We start from the raw sequence: 24,080 nt of genomic DNA, 5'->3' as shown, positions 1-24,080 counted from the left end.
AACTCAAATGTAGCTATTAATAATGTTGGTATTTGTTAAGCCCTTACTATGTGCCGAGCACTGTTCTAAGCGCTGGGGTAGACACAGGGGAATCAGGTTGTCCCACGTGGGGCTCACAGTCTTAATCCCCATTTTACAGATGAGGTAACTGAGGCACCGAGAAGTGAAGTGACTTGCCCAAAGTCACACAGCTGACAAGTGGCCGAGCTGGGATTCGAACCCATGACCTCTGACTCCAAAGCCCATGCTCTTTCCACTGAGCCACGCTGCTTCTCGTTTCTATTGTGACCGCAGCATAGTAGCAATGTTGTGCAGTAATGCTACATTAATATTTATGCTGATATTTAAGAGCTTACTAGGTGACAAGTATTGTCCTAATTGATAGGGCAGAGACAAGATCATCAGGTCAGATGCAGCTTAAGTGGGAGAACAGGTATTGACTTTTCAATTTTAAAGAATAAGGAATCTGAGGCATATATAATTTAAGTGATTTGGCCGAGGTCATCCATAAACCAAGAGGTCTATGCCACCTAAAATAACTAGTAATTTTCCAGGGTTCTTGCTGGACTTGTCCACTTCATAATAATAATAAATATTGTGACACTAGGTAAAAGTTTACTATCTGGCAAGCATTATACTAAGTGCTGGGGAAGATCCAATCTAAGCAGATTGGACACACAGTGGATATTTTATCCTCATTTTCCCAATGAGGTAACTGAGACACAGAGAAGTTAAATGACTTGTCCAAGATCACAACCACAGGGATGTAACAGAGATGGGATTAGTACCCAGATCCTCTGACCCCCAGGCCCATGATCTTTCTACTCTGCCACTCTGTATTTCTTTCAAAAAACTTTCCTAAGTTTTGGCATAGGTCCAACAGGCATTTCACCACTTGCAGAACCAAGATTAGAAACCAAGGTTTCCTGATTCCCAAATTCATGGTTTGTTTTTTCCACTGGACCCGCCACAGGGCTACTACAAGTTTGATATATCTGAACATCGGAAAACCCAAAACCATGCCAGACCATACAAGAAAGAGGCAAAAGACCTGGAAAAAAATCCATCCAGATGATGGGAGGTAAATATCATTTGGCTAGGCATCCTAGTGGGTTCACCTTTTTGACTCTGTCTGAATACTGAAGTCCACTGTTGAGACCTATTGTGGAGTCTACTGAGAAGCCCCAAACTCACCCATTTATTCCCAACTGATCTGAAAGAACTGATCCTTGGCTGAGCTCAGCAATGAAGGGAATACAATAAAAATGCAGTTTAATCCAGCTCATTCCTATTCAGGGTGTATTTCTCCCTATGCATATTTCCTTATATTTGGCCAAGGATATATTTGCAGTTTTATCACTTCAATAAGATGACCATCTTATAATTTGCTTAGTTTCTCCCAAAAGAAACATTTTCATGATCTTAACTCAATGATCTTGCCTTTATTCTCAAGTCTGCAGAGTTCTGACTGCCAAAGGATATCAAATTCAAAGGAAGGGGAAGATCCCAGAGAAAATAAAATTTTGGTCTTTAATTCTTCTACTGCTTAAAGAGTTGCATCATATCTTACTCTTTTCTGCTTCTCCTAGTGTTTTCTGCTTCTCCTAGTGCACCTGAACAACTTTATTTTTATCTGGAATTATGGTCACATTCTCTATATGGTTTTATTCCTCTATTCCCTCCAAGATGTCTATTTTTGAATGGAACTGAATAAACGTCTCTAGGAGAGTCTTACTTGCATCAAAGAGAGGTAATTTCCTATCTGTTCAGTGTAATTAGCCAAAATCATATTAGGTTGGTGTGCACATTTTCATGATAGTCATATAGCATCTAAATTGCTATTATCACCTATGGAAATCTTTTGGCATTGCTTCTTCTTTTTAACAATTACTGTTTGAGTTTTCCTTGTTTTTCACAAGATGCCTGATTCTATTTTTGCTTTTTCCTGCCCATAGTTCCCAAATATTTTTGACCTTGGGATCTTCTGATATTATTTCTTTGCTCTCATTGGTATTTGTAACTTCAACTCAGTACCATCTGTGAATTTAATTATCTTGTTGAATATACCTTCTTCCAGATCGTTAGTGAAGTTTTTAAGTTCAAAGCCAAGTCTGTTTCCCCTAGTATTTCACCCCTTAAACAATACCATTACTCAGCACATTTCCCTTCATTGTTATTTCTCTTCCATTACAGTCCCATAGCAATTTTACAAACTAGAACAAGTACTCCCATCTAAATACATGGAATTATTCTTTTAAAAAGCATTTCTTAATTTTGTAAATAAAAGCTGAATATGGATTGTACTGACTCAACTTTCCCAACTGTGCTACCACTGGAAAGAAATTATTGAAGCTTGACAATCTTAAATTATGCCCCTGGCAGTGGTCTGCCAAATTAGGAGAAATCCTATTTCAAAAGGAGTTCTAATCTCCATAAATCCAATCAGCCCAGGATGATTGTACCTAAAATTAAGATTCCTTCAACTACCCAGTTCCTGGAGGGGAAGTGCATTTTTGACAAATTTGTTTCAAAAATAAAGATTTAGCATAATATTATGTTAGCATAATATTTAAAATACATATGGCTATTTGTGTCAGGCTCTCTTTATAATTTTTAAATTCTTCAGATACAAGCAAGCAGAATCGCCATTCTGTGTTTAGATTTTCTAGAGTTTACTTATCCAGTTTGTGTAGGTTCATGTATTTTGTTTGACCTTTGGGCAAAGAATGTTCACAAGAGGGAGGAAAGAGGAGTAGCATGAAAATCTTATTAGTTAATTTTATTTCTGGTTGACAGTTCTAGTAATAAAAGTAAGTGGAAAGTGATGCCGAAGCCTTTGACTTTATCCAGTTTTTCTAGTAGTACCTTCTACTCATATATCATACAATAAAATTTGAAAAATAATTGCTAACCCATGTATGATGTGGATGCTCAGTATCTGCCTAATAACTAGCCACTGTTATCTATCCTATAAATTCAATCCACCAAACTGAGTCTGTGGTTTTTCTGTAAAAATTTTAGTATTATGATGCAAGCTTCCATGCTACAGAAGAAAGGATGGGATGAACTTTGATGCACCAGTCTATTGTCCTCCCATGGCCTGCATCTAGTCCTAAGATTCACTAACAGTAATTCTCATCAGTGATCAGTATTGTCAAGGACAAGCTTGTTCTTAATAAACCAATCTCCTTGTGAGCAGTGATCATGTCTATAAACTATACTATATTGTACTTTCCCAACCACATAGTAGAGTGCTCCACATTCAATAAGTACCACTGATTAACTGAAACAACAACAACAACCTCTACCTCCACTGTTCTTCCTAGCATAAGGGTTGGCTTTCTTATCTTCCCCCACCACATTTTTATTGATTGTTTAGTCTCTGTTTAAGGTCTTCACCCATTAGAGAGGCAAAGAAATTCAGTTGCTGAGTTGCTGAGTGTTCCTTCAGTAACAAAGTCTTGAAACTAAATCAATTTTTTTGTTTGTTTTTTAAAGAGAGGAGGTATTGTAGATAAGAACCAGGCTTACATCATTTTCCCAATTTGTTGTCAACATTCAACCTAAATTCCATACTGCTAATGATTTAGCAAGTTCATGGTTGGCTTTTTGTTCCTCAATGGGTCATTGATTGGAAAGTCTAAGTCCATTAAAAACTTTATTAGGTCCCATTAAACACTGTTCTCTTTGGAGATAATGTGGATTCTGTGGTAATTTCTTGTTATTTAGCAAGATCTTATCTGTGCCTATATCTCTCCTTGGACACTTGCTACTTCTGGCTCAGATAATGCCTATCTTGGCAAAGGCTCACAGGAAGTCAAGATAAACTTCAGTAGATTATTAAACTTGCATTAGCCTACTGGGTCTGTTGCAGTTTATTTTTAAACAATAGAAAATGAATACACAGACCTTCCTATACGATTCATCACGTTGTAGACCCAAGTGAGCATTTTCAAGCAACTGTCTATCTTAATCAGTGAGTTATATTAGAATGGATGACTTAAGTAGAAAGAGTGATTTCTTTCCAAATGTATCACTTCAATTAGCCTTTTTCCACATATATAGGGTAGTAAAGCACTTTTTGATGACTACTAAATAAAGTTTCTAATCTGTGTGTTCACAGACATGAAATTTTCGGAAGGAATTCAATTTTTATCGTTAGCATATTTTTTGATAATTTGAACCATTTGTTCCTCAGTTCATAAATGACAAGATACCCAATGAAACTGTACTGTAATAACAAACCTGATAAAATATTTTCTAAAGCAGCTCAACAAGGAGTAGCACATTCAACATACACCAACAATATGAAACATCTACATATTTACATGTCTACCCAAACATGCATGACAAGGATATTTCAAGGATATGACAAGGACAAGGACAAGGGATTTACATTTATTTGGTATAGCTACTAAAATCCTTGGGGAATAGGAACTAGGTCTATTTACCATAGTTTCTGTAAAACTGCCACAGCAATGCAGAAGTATCACTATTACAATAAAAATGTTAAATAATTGGCCTATTTGTGCAGGAAATAAAAGTTACGCAAATACCTATCCTTAAAATGCTTACCAGGAAGCAGAGGAATTTACAATATGATTCTTAATACAAATATCACTGCATCTCATTTAACTGTTTTGTTCCATTTTTAGACCCTACAAATTCAACAGGAACTGCATTATGTTTCTCCTAATGGCTCAACTCAAAGCTCATAAAGATATTTACCTAGGACTACTTGAGAACCAGATCATTTCTCTCCCTGCAATTAGTCAGCAGGTGGTGTTTACTGAGCACTGACTACATTTTGAACAGTTGATTAACTGCTTGGACAAATATGACAGAAATATAACAGGTCCTACCCATAAGGAGCTTCCTGCCTAATGGAAAAGACAGATAGCCCCAAAATTTTACTATAGGTCTAAAGAATCTGGGAAAAAATAAATTGCTAATGGAGGATTTTGAACAATTTCACTTGGGGTAGTTGGAATTATCTGGGTAAAGAATACTGGAAGAATATGGGAAAAGCTGTGGTACGGGGAACTTGAAGAGGGAGAGAGTTGCAGTTGTGGAGGGAAAGTGAGAGCAAGGGGTTAGAGCTGGGAGAGTCACAAGAGGGCTATAGTTAAAAAAGTATACTTAGGAGAAGTGAACAGTCTCCTATAATACCTGCTGTTTCTTTTAAATACACCTCTCCCAGCACATGAGACAGTTCATGGAGGTGCTATTTAGTTCAGAAGAAACTATAACTTCTTCTCACTTTGCCCTTTGCTGTGAAAGATGAAAGTCTTTAAAACAACCTTTTAAAAATCCAGAGGCACCCTACTTACTGCCAGTATACCTACACTGTGGCCCAAAAACCACATAAGTGGAAGTGTTTTAGAATCTTATTGATGCCTCCAGTCCACTGTCAGAATAGAAAAAGTTGCACTTGACTCTCCCAGCTTATTCAGCTGCCTGGCTGGGACTTGGCATATTTTGATTCCCACACCAAATCATGAAGACCTTTGCAGGGTATTCTGGGCTTGGAAAGAAATCAGGTGTCTTCATTAAAACAAACCTGCCATGCCATCCACCTCCCTCAATTTGAGGAAGCATGGATTTGACCTTGTTTCCCCAAATGTCATCATTTCCAAAATAGGTAACAAAAAATGGTCTTCTCTTTGCAAGGCACTTAGAGATATGGGTTTAAATATAATCCCATTAAAAATTTCCTGCTAGGATGGTTGTAGAATAATAATTCAAAACTAATGGTTTAGTTTTCTAAATAAATGCTAGATAGCAAAGTCACACCTGGAGTTTTAAAAATCCTTTCAAAAGGCCTAGCAAGTTTTGCAGGGCCAGTTAGTAGCAAATCACAAAAAGGCTCGTTCTGGAATGCTCCTGGCTTCCCTGCCTATAGTAGGAATGCCCTATCCCCGCCAGAGCTGGGGATAAATTCTCTTCAGGGAGAAAGTGGAGAGTAGAGTTAATTTTAACTTGCTGGGCTGTGATTAGCATCTGGCTGGGGCCACACTAGAAGAAGATTCCACAGGGTCGCTGGTCAAGATCAGAATAACATATTGACTCCTGAAACACAGAGGTCTTGAGCTTAAGGAGTGGGGAGAACACAAACACCCCATAAGGACAACTCTGCCACTTCTCCAAACCCCAGCCCCAACAAAACTCGTGTGGCCTAGTGGATAGAGCACAGGCCTGGGAGTCAGAAGGACCTAAATTCTAATCCCTGCTCTGCCACTTGTTCGCTGTGTGACCTTGGACAAATCGCTTAACTTTGTGCTCCAGTTTCATCTGGAAAATGGGGATTAAGACTGTGAGCCCCACATGGGACAGAGACTGCGTCCAACCTCATTAGCATGTATCTACTGCAGCATTTAGTCCAGTGTCTGACACACAGTAAACACTTAAATACCACTAGGGAATTAGACTGTGAGCCCCATGTGGGACAGGGACTGTGTCCAGCCCGATTTGTTTGTATCCACCCCAATCATTCTACCTCCCAGGGTAGAATTCCTGTTCTTCCCCCTCTGCAGATCTTGCCTGTTGCTGGAAACAGGAGACAGTATGGAAACATGGAACCCAGGCATATGGTATCTGGATGCAGCCTTCAGGAGTTGAAGATTCCAGCCAACCTGGCTTCTAATGCCTGAAATTACTTTCGCTAAATTGTTAAGTGGGGATTGTTGTTAGAGGTCAGGGAGAAAAATAGGGGAAGAGGATCACGACCCCTATCCTCTCCCAATCTGCTCTCTACGTCCCTTTCTCTGTTCCCAAATTCCTTGCCTGGGACTCAATCCAGTTGGAGCTGCACCAAATGAGACTGGAGAAAATACCTTCCCCAGTTTTGAAATAATAATAGCCCCATAAGTACTAATTCAAGGGGGTAGCAACTCATAGGGGATACACATGTGAGCTATCAATTTCTGCTGGCCTGGGAGAGAGTTGAAAGGTAGGCAGTGTGAGGAATAGAGGAACCCTCTATCTGGGCCCTAGTTTAATTGAGGAGACTGCTTATTATCACAAAAAATATTATCTTAAAACAGTATTTGAGCCATCACCAACACTAAATAATAACAATATTTGTTAAGCACTGTGTGTCAGGCACTGTAGACAAAGCAATGGAGTAGATACAAGCAAGTGGGGTTGGACACAGTCCTGTCCCACGTGGGGCTCACAGTCTCAATCCCTATTTTACAGATGCGCTTAGTACAGTACCTGGCACATAATAAGCACTTAAATACCATAATTATCATTAATACTATATGAGGTAACTGAAGTACGGAGAAGTAGAATTACTTGCCCAAGGACACACAGCTGACAAGTGGCAAAGCCAGGATTAGAACCCATGACCTTCTCACTCCAGATCTGTGTTCTATCCATTATGCCATTCTGCATCCCTAATCTTTGCTGGGTTCCCTGCCTGATGGCCTGTGAAATTCTGAAACTGAGAACTCTGTTCTAGATATTTCTCAAATGGTGTAAACAGCACTTCATAGTTCTGAAATCCCAATTTTTAGTAATGAGTTCCAATACCATATTCTTACCCAAACCATCCTGATGAAAGAAAGAATGATGGTGTTTAGGGTGTTTCACACAGGATAATTTCCTGCTCGATCAACAACAATCTCATTAGACATAAAGAGTTTTGTGACTTAGTGTGAGGGAAAAAGCCAAGAATCAATATTCTGGATATGTAACATGCTTGCTTTGTTAAAAAGGTTCTTTAGAAACAGGTAATTTTTTTTTCCCTGGCATAAATTCTTTGATATCCTTATTGGCATTTGCTGTTAATGGACAACTGCTTGGGAGTTAGATGAACATTCCAAGACTAGTGGGGTTGAATTTCACTGAATATGACCAAATGTGAACAAATTTAGCCTAAAATAGACAAGCACCAGCTAGCAAAAAAATGAAGTCATACTAATAGTCATTTGTTTCTTCTATCAGCTCTATGAATGAGAATGATTCTATTAACCAGATATTTTTTAAAAAACCAACATAACATAAAACTGTCAGTGAAATTAATCAATGACCATTTAAGCAAAGAGTATGGGTTACATATTTAGCCTGTGCATGAAGTGGATTATTAAAACTCCAGACATCTGCAGACAGACACTATCTAAGAGATCATCATTAGCAATGATTGCTAGGAATTATTTTGACCTTCAGAATTAGGAACTTTTAAGAGAGATGGATGAAGAAATGACTTCAGAGTCTTACAAAGTTAGAAAGCATTATTCAACATATAAATACAAAGAACCAATTCCCCATCACAAATTGACTCTGAAACATTCTCTCTCTAGTTTGTACACATACTTTGTTTTGTGTATGTACACACACAACACATCATTTTTAAAGAATGTTACCTTTTTCACAATGGCTTCCCGTGAATCCAGATGGGCAGAGACACTTGTTAGGGCTCACACATGTTCCACCATACCTGCATCCTTCTTCACAAAATGCTTTTGGAAAAGAACATGAATTTTATTTTAAAGGCTATATAAATACAACAATAGAGATGTCAATTATTGAATATGTTAAAGTCCTACGATAAAATCATCTTTAACAAATTAAAAAAAAATAGATTGGACTTTTAGAAAAGTCCTAAAAACACATCTGCCAGACTGAAACCTTATTTGTATGGGTACGACATATTCTTTGAAGGCAATTTTCCTATAGAAAATAGCAGATTGAAATGTTTAAATAGACATAGGGCAAATTAGTGTTAGGTGGCAACATATGTAGTTACCCTTCCTTTGAAAAGATGAACACAAGCAGCAAAGCCTAATGGAAAGACTGTGAGCCAGGAAGGCAGGAGACGTGGGCAAGTCACTTAACTTTTCTGTGCCTCAGTTTCCTCTTCTGTAAAATCGGGATTCAAAACCCTCTAGCCACACATAGGACAGGAACTGTGCCCAACTTGATTGTTTTTATCTACTCCAGGTTTTAGTACAGTGATTTATAGCTTGTATTTAAATGCCACAATTATTATGGTTTTTAATATTGCATGAATTCATCAAGAAAGGGCTTAGATTATGAAGGTGTAGTATTTTTCATTTTACGATTGTATGCTCATGTGTGCCTCAGATGAGGAAACTGAGGCACAGATAATTTAAGTCACTTGCCTAAGATCCCAGTACAGGCAAGAATAGGATTAAACCCAGATCCTCTGACTCCCAGACTTGTGCTGTTTCCTCTATGTCTCCAACTTCCTAAAGAGCAATAGTATAAAATCCTCCTTACAGTAATTGGCCAATCAAGTATGACTGTGCCATAAGATATAGTAAAACTTTTTCAATCAATGTTGTTTCTTGTACAGTGACTGTGTGCAAAGCATTGTTCTAAGTACTTGGGAGAGTACAATTCAATTGGTGGTCACAATATCTCTGCCCTCAAGAAGTTTACAGAGTAGATTAGTTCTGAGCTGTTAGTAAGTGAGCAATCATTTGCTAACCCCTTGAAGCATTTAAGGTAAAATAAGATCACTGTGGGCAGGGAATGTGACAACCAACTCTGAGAAGCAGTGTGGTTTAGTGGCAAAAACATGGACTTGGGAGTCAGAGGTCAAAGGTTGGGAAGCAGCGTGGCTCAGTGGAAAGAGCCTGGGCTTCAGAGTCAGAGGTCATGAGTTCGACTCCCGGCTCTGCCACTTGTCAGCTGTGTGACTGTAGGCAAGTCACTTAACTTCTCTGTGCCCCAGTTCCCTCATCTGTAAAATGGGGATTAACTGTGAGTCTCACATGGGACAGCCTGATTACCCTGTATCTACCCCAGCACTTAGAACAGTGCTCTGCACATAGTAAGTGCTTAACAAATACCATCATTATTATTATTATTATTAATCCCAACTCTGCCATTTAGCTTTGTGAGTTTGGGCAAGTCACTTAACTTCTTTGTGCCTCAGTTCCTCATCTGTAAAATGGCGATTAAGTCTCTGAGCCCAACTTGGGACAACCTGATTACCTTGTTTCAATTGCAGTGCTTAGAACAGTGCTTGGCACATAGTAAGTTCTTAACAAATACCATCATCATCATCAACAAATACCATCATTATTAATATATTCTATTCTCCCAAGCATTTAGTACCATGCTGTGCACACAGTAAGTGATCAGTAAATATGATTGATTAAAGTGTACTTTGCTCATCACTTTATGATGTTTAGATTAATTTAGCTTAAACACAATTACCACCCTCAAAAAGCTTAGTATTTTACTTCTTTGGCAGTGAAATACAATCTATTTTAATTCTACAAGAGCACTACTGCATTTGCCTTTTGAAAATAAAAGTCTTCCAATCCCAAGTCAATGCAGTAAAAAACAGCTGCACTTTTTAAAGACATCTTGCTTATATTCAGTTGGCGACTGTAATGTCTACAATTATCCATGAGGATGTACTTCTTAGTCCCAGCTAGACAGGTGCTGTTGTACTTAAAACACCCAGGGGGCACTGGTGAGTGAAGTTTCAATAAATATTTAAAGAGTACTTTCACATTTGCGTAAATAACGGAACTACAAAGATCTTTGCAAGATGAAAAAAACACACAGATGGAATATAGACAAAACGAAGTTTCAAATGGGGAAAAGACTTGTAAATATCAGAAAAGTTTTGATTTATTTTGCAAAGCACAAACAAAAATTGGAGTAGGATTAAACGTCATGTATTCCAAAGATTTTAGTGATCTGACTTCCTGAATAGGAAAGCGACAAGCCATCAAAACATCCCCTTCTCTCATTTGTTCACTAAAACACAGATTCAAGGCAATTCTTAATTTTGTGCTGTCAACAGAAGTCCAAAGAAATGATCCTAAAAATGTTTTAAAAGAAAATACTACAGAAATGTGATGTACGGTAAAGGGATGGCCTTTAAATTCACCTTACTAATCTTCCCTAATGTTTCTTCCCTATTCTTAATTATTCATTCTGCATACACAACACCAAATAAATGGACTGAGCTAGATTGGAGAATTTGTTAAAGGTCAAAAGGTTAATTGTGAATTATGAAATTCAGTTAATGTGGAGAAACAGTAATTTCAAAAGAGAATGAAAAATACCCATTTTTATTTTTTATGAGATTTGTTAAGCATTTAGTATGTGCCAGGTACTACACTATGCACTGAGATAAATACAAGGTAATATAGAGTACAGTCCCACTTGGAGCTCACAATATTAATACCCATTTTACATGTATAATAGCTGAGGCATAGAAAACTGAAGTGACTTGCCCAAGGTCACATATCGGACAAGTGGTAGAGCCAGGATTAGAACCCAGGTCCTTCTGACTGCCAAGTTCATGCCTTATCCACGAAGCCATGCTGCTTCTCATCATCTACCCATTTGCTTTTACCTATCTCACCAACAATATATGAACTATTTCATGTCCATGACTTGCCCAAGGTCTGTGGCTTGTTCTCTGCTAGTCCCAAATGGGAAGACATCTGGGGAAGTGGGATAGGGGAACCCATGACTTTTGATATTCTTTTCTTGGTGAGTTCCTTGTGGGACTGGTCCAACCTAATTAAAGTATATATACCCCAACGTTTAGTACACTGTCTGACACATAGTAAGGACTTAATAAATAGCATTAAGAAAAAGAGTTTAACAAATATCTTTAAAAAAAGTCATGCTTCACAGACAAGCAAAAAAAACAAAACCTACTGCTCAGGAAGCTATGCCTTCTTTCTCTGTCTCCATTCCACGTTTCACCTCACCATTTCTCCCCCAGTACAAAAGACCAGTGAAGAAACATACACAAACATACAGAGGAGAACAGGTCCATTGTTCCCTGTGCAAAGATATGATACCACATCCAAAAACATGGAGCCAGATTTTTTTGAAGCTAAGATTCTCCCTGGTACTACTTCAGTGGTATTAAACAGTATCCTGGGGACCTGAGATGTAGCTTTTCAAGGCACCTAACCAGCAGTAAGGAAAAGGTTAGAGACCTGGAAAATCTGACTCCCTGGGAATGTCTGTGTGAGCAACCTTATTGACACACAGCTCTCATTCAAAACCCTCATTCAAAGCCCTTTTTCCAATAAATCTTCACTAATTCTCTGTGTCTCCCCCATTAGAGTATAAGCTTGGCATCTGCATCCATGACACTTTCCCAAGAGCTTAGCACAGCATATTGCATCTAATAAATGCTCAATAAATACTGTTACTATCACTACTGCTATCAATGAGATCCAATCTGTCTTCATTTAGACACATCCATGTTAAATTTTTAATTATGTTTATCTCTAATCAGATAACAAAAGAAAAGTTCTACACTGAAGAGTTGAAGCTGGGACTATCTAGATTCTAAGAGGAAAAATAATTAATGCAAAATTCAAATTGCCTTTTATTATTTGTAACCAGAGTGGTGAAATGTCAAGAGTGTGGGGAAGGACAAGGAACCTATCTGGAGCCAATACCAACATCACCATGATGGTTCTAACAATGTCCAGTTTATCAATCAATGGTATTTATCCAACAATGCTATTTATTGAGCATTTATGTCTTCAGAGCACTGTGCTAAGCACCTGGGACAGTACAATACAACAAAGGTGGTAGAAACATACTCTGCCCAAAACAAGCTTAAAGTGTAGAAGAAGTTATGATGGTTATGAGCCTGTCAACCTCCTTTTTTAATGGCATTTGTTAAGTGCTTACTATGTGCAGGGCACTGTATTAAGTACTAAGGTAATAATAATTACAGTATTTGGTAAGCACTTACTATGGGCCAGGCCCTATTCTAGGCTCTGGGGTGGATACAAGCAAATCAGGTGGGACACAGTCCATATCCCACATAGGGCTACCGGTCTTAATTTCCATTTTACAGATAAGATAACTGGGGCACAGAAAACTTAAGTGGCCTGCCCAAGGTCACATAGCAGAAAAGTGGACGTTGGGGATTAGAACCCACGTCCTCTGACTCTCAGGCCTATGCTCATTTCACTAGGCCACACTGTTTCTCTAATTTGAGCCAGTGGACACTTCTGACAAAGACCGGCAGTCTTTGTGCCTCCTCCTCCTGCGAAGCAGCCAGTTTTGCTGCCATGGTGACCACCAGGGACAGCTGCCCCAACGAGCTATTAAGAATAAAGCTGTTTACACAGGAACAGCCTAGATTGCCTGTGTGCGATGACCAGATGGGAAGGGTCAGCTTCATCGAGTAAGGTTGAACTTGGGGCAGGGTGAGGCTGCAGCAAATCAAGGCAGGAAGAGAGATGGTCCCAAGAGAGTAACAAGCAAAAAGAGGGATGGAACAAGGGTACAAAGGTGATGTCTCCTAGATTTCAACACACAGAAGGTGGGGATTGAAGTATTTTCCATAAAACAATCAAGTAGGAGCCAAGAAGCAGGAGCGGTTTAAGCCCAAGGAACAAGGGGGTCTTTGTTGGCTTGTTGAGATGAAGTGGGGCAGGAGCCCTCTCCAATATGTGAGTAGGGATGAAAAGCACTCAATCTCACTTCTTGGATTTGTGACTTCTTTCATTTTGACCTGAACCTAAAGGGCTGTCTCCAAAAGGGCTGGCAGCTTATTTATGCTAAAGTAGCAGATTCAAGGAATTCGGTCTTTAAGAAAATGTTGCGTGTGCAAAAGTAAAATGTCCTCATGGTAACAAAAAGACTACTCAAGTAATTAAGAAGCATATTTAAGATTTTAAAAGGAATTCAAATATAGTATACTATATTCCCCCATGATAAAAGTTTGATCTGATTTAAATTGAATTATTAAAAGTTATTGAGATCTTAAAATTGGTATATGCTTTTCATTTGCTATGCAGTCTTCAGCAGGCATTTAGTGCTGGTGCTATAACTTTATCAACATATTACAGGGTTAGTGAAACTGCAGCTCACAAGCCATATAATCATTTTATTTGTGTATTCATCCCTGTTGTCATTGTTGTGTTTTTATTTTATCATCATTTTATTTTTTTCCTGTTACGTTTCTCTACCCAGTCTCCTTACTTTTTTTGTTCTTGTGGGTTCCTTGAGGAAAAGATACCCTAATTCTAACTAAGACATTTTCCCCCAACTCTTTGTACAGTGCTTTGCACTCAATAAGCTCTTAATGCTATCATTATTAAAAGCTGTGCATAGGTACAGTGTGGCCACATGAAAAGAGTTAGTTCATGATTAGGAAATCCATGACCAAGATTCTAATTCTGGCTCTATCCCTTGCCTGATGAGTGACCTTGGGAGAGTAACTTGACCTTATCAAAGATATGAAATATATTTTAGGAGAATTTTAGAGCATGAATGTGTACAATAGTCAGATCTCTGGTAAAGTGAGGATTATGTTCCTGAGCCTTAAGGAAAACTCACACTGTGTTATGCACACCTTGACCAATGTCACAATTTGTGTGCCTGTATACCCTAACTTGGAATTCTATCTAGATAGTTGAACTTTTGTCAAAAGAACATTCTTTAATTCTTCAGTTGCATTCTTGCCAAAAGGGAGAATGAAACCACATTATTTGGTAGAAATGATGGCACTTCATAAAAAAATCAATATACATGTCTTCTGACAGTTATGATTTCAGAGCCTTAGTTCAATTTATAAAAATCAATCAAGACGAGCTCGCAAAATTTCATCTTTCCAAACTCACGTCATGCACTAGTTAGCTCTTGGGTTTTCACCTCATGCTCCCTGTATTTTTATGAAAGAATTTAAGTTCATCTAATACTCCTCTTTTTAAAAAAATCCAATTTCATTCAAACCAACAGTAGCAGATTTTCTCTGGAGGTAAGGAGCAAAGAGTCTATGAAAGGTAGATGAATTTATTTAGAGATTACACCACCTGAAGAATGGAATGTTAGAAGATAGGAAGGGAGGGCAACTTAATAAGAAATCTTACTGAGAAGTTGGGGGTGAAAAATATTTGATTTTCCAGTTCTATAGAACTGAAAAGCAATGATGCATCATCTAAAAAACTCAGGTGCTCCTGTGAAGCTTTTTAATAAGTATTTCTGCCTGTTATTTTTAGGATTTCTGCTGTGTTTGGGGCCCCTTCAGCATCACGATTTGTTTTGAAATAATGTAATTCAATATTTCAGTTCGCTCTGAAATACTGAACTTTTCATTGCTAGCAACCTTCTACTATCTAAAGAAGTCAGCATAAGCATGATAAATCTGTTAAGATCTTCACTAGCTATTCCAAATTCCTATAGTAATATACATAGATTCTATTCCTGAAATAGTTGAGGAGAAGATACAAAATAAAAGTGACATTGTAGACATTAATTGAGGATGCATTCAGTGAAATCTAACAATCATCAAACTGTGCCTTGACTATGATAAAACAGTCCTTTAGAGTGGTAGCAATAGTTTGAAACCAACACACTGCCATTCAGGCCTCTTTTAAACTTCATAACCTGAAATTCAGCAAGCAGAATGATACACAGCAGCAAAAATGTAGGAGGGATGGCAACACTGCTGAAAACAGCAAAGGGAGAAGCAATTTGCACTTCCTGTGTGGAATCCTCATTTTGGATGCCTCACTTGCAGGGCTGGTATTTCTGGAAATGGTATTCAGAATGATGAAGTATTAGAATACACTACAGTATGTTAAGAGGGACATTACATTTTGCACAATATTACAATGCAAATTGCCATCTAATTTGGGTTGATCTCATAATCGGGATAGGATTTCAAATTCTAGTACACTCTCAGTCTTCTGCTGCAGCTAAAGAATAATGCTACTAGGCATTAAAAAGGAATGTGTCTTGGACAGAAAAAAAAAAATCACCCAAATTGGTGATCTCAGAGGTGATTGGGGCAAGCTCCAATTCTACAATAACCCAGCATGAGTCCAATTAGAGCCTGGACAAACTCAGAGAAATCACTCCTTCAATGAACAGGAACCAGACATATCGATACTTAATATTTTGTTATAGTGTACTGCTTTGACAGTTTAGGTTTAAAGGTGTTATAACATTAAAAAGAGTTAGTATCAATAATTACCTACTGAATTTCTTAAAATTCATTAACTCTCTACTAAATTGAAACAGTTCAACTAGCAATGATGATTGGATAACCAAAGAAAATGCACATTTGACCTTCTCCTACACATCCAAAGTCAACATGCATTTTCTTGGTCGTTGATTAATGACTGCTTTCACCTTGTATACATCTGCTATTTCTCTGATTTCCTATGTAGACCTTTTATCTAGCATTCTATATTTTTGGCTACAAATACCTCATCACTACCTCATGTTCTTTTCCTATGATATTTTTGAAAGACAAAAGCTTAAATCTCTCCCTAATCCAAACTTTTGTCCTTGAAGAGAGAGCAACTACTAATAAATATATACTTGATGATTAGCAGTGTCTTTAATAAATCATTAAATAAATAAATGATTGTATTTATAGTAAATACTTACTATGTACTACGAACTGTGCTAAGTACTGACATAGTACAAGGTAATTAGATTGAATATGATGCCTGTACCTTATAGGGCTCAGACTCTAGAAGGGAGGGAGAATGGGTATTGTATCCCCATTTTACAGATGAAGTAACTGAGGCACAGGCAAGTAAAGTGTCTTGCCATGGTCACTACTAGGACATTGGTGGAGCTAATATTAGAAGTCAGGTCTCCTCATTCCTCATTCCTGGACTCCTTCCACTAGCCCATACTGCTTTATTCATTCATTCATTCAATAGTATTTATTGAGTGCTTACTATATGCAGAGCACTGTACTAATCACTTGAATGTACAAATCGGTAACAGATAGAGACAGTCCCTGCCCTTTGACGGGCTTACAGTCTAATCGGGGGGAGACAGACAGACAAGAACAATGGCAATAAATAGAATCAAGGGGATAAATAGAATCAAGGGGATAAATAGAATCAAGGGGGATATATAGAATACATCTACTCTGAATCTTTAGGAAATTATAGGCCTGTAGTTTATCCAGTGGATAGAGCACTGCTTTGGGGAAGCAGGATTCCTTGGGGTGGGGTGCCGGGGTGGGGGAGGAGGAAACAGTAGGTTAGTACCTTTCTAATCTAAAACTCTTAAAACATATGAAAGTCAGGCTTCTGGGTAAACTTTCTTGTTCAAATTCCATCAGTTACCATCAATTCCACCCCCCAAAAAATGTTGGGTGGGTTGACTGGCAGTGTTTGTGCAGGGAAGGTGATAGAGGTTCTACCTTCTCTCCTTCCCCCAACCCTCTCCATCATCACTGTCACTGCTGAAACTGAGCACTAGTACCCTTGAGAAAGGCAACAGTTGTCTTGATAAAGTGTCTTGAAAACAGTCAATCTCTGAAGAATTTGCCAAACAGAAAGATCTCTATCCATAATGGAGATGGCTTCATGGTACCACTTTGGGTTCTAGTCCCTGTTCTGCCTACTACGAAGACCACTAAACACTTTGCAATGCACTGCATTCCACCTATTGGCTCACGGCATTCCATATCTCAGTGAGGGGGGAAAAAGAGTGCCAATTAAATTAGCCCAGTCACTATAATCTATTCCCCTGTACAAATTCTTGTTCTTGGTACTGAGGTTGATCTATTGTTTCTGATGGCAGATGCAATTATACTATATTTCATCACAAAATATATTGTCACCTGCAGAAATATCAGGCAAATTGGCCACTGCATAGTATTTCAAGGTCGACATTTGATCTTGAATGGCATTAAAAGCCACAGGGAAGCAGCGTTGCCTAGTGAATAGAACACAGGTCTGGGAGTCAGAAAATGTGAGTTCTAATCCTCACTCTACCACTTATCTGCTTTGTGACTTTGATCAAGTCACTTGACTTCTCTGTTTCTCAGTTACCGCATCTGTAAAATGGGATTAAAACTGTGAGCCCCAGGTGGAACATGGACTGTTTCTAATCTAATTAGCTTGTATCTACCTCAGCACTTAGTACCATGCCCAGCATATAGTAAGCACTTTAAAAAAAACATTAAAAAAAGTAAACATACTCACTGTAATGCTCAGCATTTGAAGTGGCTTTTATCTTCCATTAACAGTGAGCACAGTTTAAGTAAAAGATTGCAATTTGGAGTCTAAAGTTTAAAAAGTATTGTATCCAGCAAAGAATTAAGTGAGACCAGAAGGGAACAGAAAACCAATCCCTAACCAGAGGCAAAATTACATTGGCTCAACAGGATAAATATGCCTAAATTAAGGCCTAGGGGTGTGGGTCTCTTGTGTAATCTTTCCAGTAAGAAATCACTTGTTAAGTGCTGAAGATTTGTTTTTTTTTCAGTCTGCACAGAGTTAGGGAGTTGAAATATAGTTGGGCAGATGAAATACAGTTGCTATTAAAGTGTTACATAGCACACAGATTGGACCTAGTTAGCAGGGTAAAATAAGATGGTTGCAGGAACTATCCAGCAAGCTAATAGTTGTTTGGGGGATCTTATCGGGGTGAACAGACTCCATTAAAACAGAAAAATGTGATGGGTTTGTATTTATTGAAAGTTTACCTATGCTGACCACTTTGAGAAGGATTGGGTAAAATACAAATAATTCAGATAAAGTATGTGTGGTAATATTATAGCAGTTTTTGCCAAATACTAGAAATATCCCTCAAACATGTGATTTATGGGCCTCGATTAATAGACAGCCCATTTTCTAAGTGACACCAAGTTATCTCAGTCTATTACTACCTCTCTGAAATACTTCCACTGCCTCGTAAGACAATTGTGTATTGATTGAAAAATTCTATTACAGTGCATAGTTACACAGCTTTCAATAAACAGGTCACAAGAGTTGCTGGGATTGGTTTCAAGGATGGCTGAAAAAGGAAGCACGCTAGAGCACCTGAAAAAGTAGGCAGAGAGCTGTGAACAATTTGCTAGTCCTTCCCATGTATCCGGATCTGAAGAATGACTCAGTAATTTACAAAGATCTACAACTTTCTCAGCCCACACACAAAGTGCATTGGTTGCAGCCAAGCTCAGAAGTATTTACCAGACACCTAAAAGATGTTGCTGGGGCTTATCTGAATCTGGATGGACTATGTAAAGGACAAATCAAGCAGGTGGCTACTCTAACAAAGGTTCGTTTGCAGCCAACAAAATGTCCACAGAATTCTTCCTTTGAAAGGAATAGAGTTACAACTTAACTGTAAATCAAGTCATAAAGATTTGGGGATAGCAAAGAAGGACACAAAGGGAGATGAAGAAATGAATCTTTGTTAGATTTACAGACTCTAAAGATAGTTTCCTTAGAAGCTGAGGCTACTGATGACAAGGTTTTAATTGAAAAGTGCATGTGTAGCTGATAAAACTGAAAGGTGATTGACAATCTCTTTTCAGCCAGTGACCCTATATATCTGCTAACATGTGATCTCTTCTGAATGAGAATATTTGATCATCATGACACATGTGAGGTTCACGCCAGTGAGAACATACTATGACCTAGAGACAGCTATAAAAAGTGATTTTTACTTGCTTTTCTGATGTTCATTGAGAAGACTTTTTCACTTGAGCAAGTTTCAAGAATCCCCAGGCCTCTGCCTAACAGGGTGCCCTTGTCTTGGAGATAACATTAGGCACTGATGCTATGTATTTGACTGGAAAATTTTTTTTTCCACCACTTCGGGATTAGTTTACCCTGATTAATATAATGAATCACAGATATTCTGGAATCTCACTGCATAAACACTAATTACTTTCCTGGATTACCAACATGGTGCCTTGTTTGCTCATGCCTAAGAAATCTGCTTTGAATAATCCTTTCCTTCAGCTGGCACAAGACCCATGTGCAAGAATTAATGTACACATAAAATGCCTACCTGTGGTGCGTAGGTAATTTTGGATGCAGTAAACCATGGAGGTGAAATTAGCTAATAGATAAGCATGTTCCGCTTTTTCTCCTAAAGGACGCAACAAGCCACACATGTGTGTGTGTGTGTGTGTGTGTGTGTATACGCATACGTGTATATATGTATGTATATATATGTATAAATGTATATGAATAAAACTAAATGAAAGAATAAATATTATCTACAGAAAGTACTTTCTATACTCTTTCAAAACATACCTATCAACATTTCAGGACACTGACAGTTTCTTCCAACTCTCATATAAATAAATGAAAGAAAATGTGAGACTCCACATGTATTGTTTATTCATGGCAGAGGTTTCAAAGCCAACTGTCCTATTGAATGAATGTCTCCGAGGAAGAAAATATATATATATATGTATATATTGTTTCTAGATATCTGGAACAAAGCTGAGCTGAGGTTGAAACAATCTGGAACAATCCTGAGCTGAGGATGAAAAGCTCTCTCAAATTAGCAGCCACTGATGGAAGTACCATATGTTAATAACTGCAACCTCTACTGATGTTACTGGAGAAAACCAGTCCTTTCAATGACTGCCAAAGCTCTGAATCCATTAGAAACCTAGTGGCTAAAAGAGATAAAGTTTGTTCTTTCATTCCCTACCTTACCACTGCCCACCTATTTCTCTCAGCCTCCTAAAGAAACTAAAGGAATTAATCAATTGTATTTATTGTGCACTTGCTATATGTAGAGAACTGTACTAAGTGCTTAAGTGTGTATGGTAGAATTAGCAGACTTTCTGCCATCAAGGAGCATAGCCTCTAGCAGGTGATACAGACAATAAAGTAAGTTTAAGATATGATGAAATAATAGACTATACAAGATATAAACATAAACCCCTACACTTCGGCTACATTTGCAATAAACAGTTCACATAAAAGCCATCAAAATATGGGTCTTACGATATGTAGCTTTTGGTGACAAGGATTTCCTCCTTCCTGGAAGTTATCTTTAGCTGCAATTCTTTTGCATATATTTTATAAACAATGTATGATGAATTTTGGTTGAAATAACCATTTAACTTTACAGAGTAGTAACTTGCATCTGTTTTAAAAATTCCTCACAAATTTCAATAATTTCAATTTCAATTAGGGGAATGTCCTCTTCATCATCTAAATATCTAACATCTTCAAAGGACTGTGTCTTTCATTCCCTGTGATTTAGAATTCAGCATGGCTCAGTGGAAAGAGCATGGGCTTTGGAGTCAGAGGTCATGGGTTCGAATTCCAGCTCTGCCACTTGTCAGCTGTGTGACTGTGGGCAAGTCACTTAACTTCTCCGTGCCTCAGTTACCTCATCTATAAAATGAGGATTAAGACTGTGAGCCCCATGTGGGACAACCTGATTCCCCTGTGTCTACCCCAGCGCTTAGAACAGTGCTCTGCACATGGTAAGTGCTTAACAAATACCAACATTATTATTATTAGAATTGAACATGGTTTTTTGCAGTAAATTTGGAATAAAACAATGAGATTTTTATGAAGGCCCACGCATCTTACAATGAAAACAGGAACTAAAACTAACAACAAAGGTTTGATTACATTTTCCAGCACTTAGTGGAAACTGCCAATATTTTAGTGGCTAAGAATTGGCTTAGATTTCTTCCAAGGCTGGGAGAAGATTTCTGGAGACCATCTAACCCAGAGGTTTTCAAAAAAAATTGCTAGAACACTGAGGATTCTTCAGTACAGCATGGCTCAGTGGCAAGAGCCCGGGCTTGGAAGTCAGAGGTCATGGGTTCAAATCCCAGCACTGCCATTTGTCAGCTGTGTGACTGTGGGCAAGTCACTTAACTTCTCTGTGCCTCAGTTACCTCATCTGTAAAATGGGGATTAACTGTGAGCCTCACGTGGGACGACCTGATTACCCTGTATCTACCCCAGCACTTAGAACAGTGCTCTGCACATAGTAAGCGCTTAACAAATACCAACATTATTAATACATAGCAATGGTTCGAGTCATTATGGCAGAAATAGCAGCAACATCTTGTGCCAATGCTTAGTCTCTAAAGAGGTAAGGACTTCAGAAACCCCAATAACAACAACATGTCTCCCCATGTCTCCTCCATCCTAAAAAAACCCTCTCTCGACCCCACTTCCCCTTCCAGTTATCACCCTCTCTCCCTCCCACCCTTCCTTTCCAAGCTCCTAGAATGAGTCGTCTACATTCGCTGCCTAGAATTCCTTAACTCCAATTCTCTCCCGGACACCTTCCAATCTGGCTTCTGTCCCCTCCACTCTACCGAGACAGCTCTCTCAAAGCTCACCCATGACCTCCTTCTTGCCATATCCAATGGCTCCTACTCTATTCTGATCCTCCTTGGCCTCTCAGCTGCCTTTGACACTGTAGACCATTCCCTTCTCCTCCACATCTTATCTCACCTTGGTTTCACCGACTCCGTACTCTCCTGTTTCTCCTCTTTTCTTGCCGTTCATTCTCAGTCTCCTTTGCAGGCTCCTCCTCCCCCTCCCATCTTCTAACTGTAGGGGTTCCTCAAGGGTCAGTTCTTGGCCCTCTTCTGTTGTCCATTTACACTCACTCCCTTGGTGAACTCATTCGCTCCCACAGCTTCAACTATCATCTCTATGCAGATGACACACAAATCTACAAATCTACGTCTCTGCCCCATTTTCTCCCCCTCCCTTCAGGCTCGTATCTCCTCGTGCCTCCAGGACGTCTCCACCTGAATGTCTGCCCGCCACCTAAAACTCAACATGTCCAAAACTGAGCTCCTTATCTTCCCTCCCAACCCCTGTCCTCTTCCTGACTTCCTGATCACTGTGGATGGTACGACCATCCTTCCCGTCTCTCAAGCCCACAACTTTGGTGTTGTCCTTGACTCAGCTCTCTCATTCACCCCACAAATCCAATCCATCACCAAGGACTGCCAGTCTCACCTTTATGATATCGTCAAGATCTGCCCCTTCCCTCCATCCAAACAGCTATCTTACTGGTACAGGCTCTCATAATATCCCGGCTGGATTATTGTGCCAGCCTTCTCTCTGATGTCTCTTCCTCCTCTCTCTCCCTGCTCCAGTCTATTCTTCATTCCGCTGCCCAGATCATCTTCCTGCAGAAACGCTCTGGCATGTCACTCCCCTCCTTAAAAACCTCCAGTGGTTGACTATCAACCTCCGCATGAAACAAAAACTTCTCACTCTAGACTTCAAGGCTCTCCATCACCTTGCCCCCCTCCTACCTCTCCTCCCTTCTCTCCTTCTACTGCCCACACCGTACGCTCCGCTCCTCTGCCGCTCACCTCCTCACCATCCCCTGTTCTCTCCTATCCCTCTGTCCACCCCTGGCCCACATCCTTCCACTGTCCTGGAATATCCTCCCTCCTCACCTCCACCAAACTAACTCTCTTCCCCTTTTCAAAGACCTACTGAGAGCTCACCTCCTCCAAGAGGCCTTCTCAGACTGAGCTTCCCCTTTTTCTCTCTGATCCCTCTGCTGCCTCTCTCCCCACCTTCACCTCCCCTCAGCTAAGCCCCCTTTCCCCCCTTTCCATCTGGTCCTCCCCCTCCCTTCCCCTTCCCTCAGTACTGTATTCATTTGCTCATTTGTATATATTTTTATTACCCTATTTATTTTGTTAATGAGGTGTACATCCCCTTAATTCTATTTATTGCTATTGTTTTTGTCTGTCTGTCTCTCCCGATTAGACTGTAAGCCCATCAGTGGGCAGGGATTGCCTCTATCCCTTGCCCAATTGTACATTCCAAGCATTTAGTACAGTGCTCTGCACACAGTAAACGCTCAATAAATACTATTGGATGAATGAATGAATAACAAAAAACAGTGATGTCCACGAGTTCCCCAACAAGAGGTGGAGCAGCAACAGCTGGAGGAGATGATGACAGAAACTCCTTCTACTGCTTCCATCACTGTTGACTCCCCAGAGTTTGTACCATTGCCAAGAACATAATCAAAAGCAACCCACCAACCTGGTAGCACCAATTCTAGGAAGACAGCCATGGTGGCAGTAACAGTAGTACTTTCTCTTCTCACCAGCTCCAACTGTTAGTTACATAGCCCCAAGGAGTATTCCCCTGGAAGTACACATGAGAGGGAGTATGAGGGAGGTTGATGGGGTCTGAGTGATGGGCTGGATAGGAACAAATTTCTAAAACTGGCTCTAAACTGTTTGTGTAGCCCCACTGCAGACTGTTTCTTTGCTATCCCAAATCAGATTTTTACGGTATTTGTTAAGCACTTATTACATGCCAGACACTATACCTAAGTGATGGGGTAGATATAAGCTAATCAGGTTGGACACAGTCCAT

General features: G+C 39.2%; 1 protein-coding gene across 6 annotated transcripts in view; it reads right to left on the bottom strand.

The window, feature by feature from the left end:
• The window catches only part of NELL1 (neural EGFL like 1), a 522,694-nt gene that overhangs the window by 108,833 nt on the left and 389,781 nt on the right, over positions 1-24,080 (bottom strand). For 5 of the 6 annotated variants that reach the window (XM_029061630.2, XM_029061636.2, XM_029061634.2 and 2 more), the window contains one exon: positions 8,367-8,462. The exons of the other annotated variant lie outside the window; for it this stretch is intronic. In XM_029061630.2, the coding sequence (XP_028917463.1) occupies positions 8,367-8,462 (96 nt within the window). The remainder of the gene's footprint in view (positions 1-8,366; positions 8,463-24,080) is intronic. 6 annotated transcript variants of the gene reach the window in all.

Source organism: Ornithorhynchus anatinus, chromosome 3, assembly GCF_004115215.2.
Source record: "Ornithorhynchus anatinus isolate Pmale09 chromosome 3, mOrnAna1.pri.v4, whole genome shotgun sequence".
In the NCBI taxonomy this organism is placed as follows: Eukaryota; Metazoa; Chordata; class Mammalia; order Monotremata; family Ornithorhynchidae; genus Ornithorhynchus; species Ornithorhynchus anatinus.
Note: the sequence above shows the minus strand (reverse complement) of the source record. Positions and strands in the feature narration are given on the sequence as shown.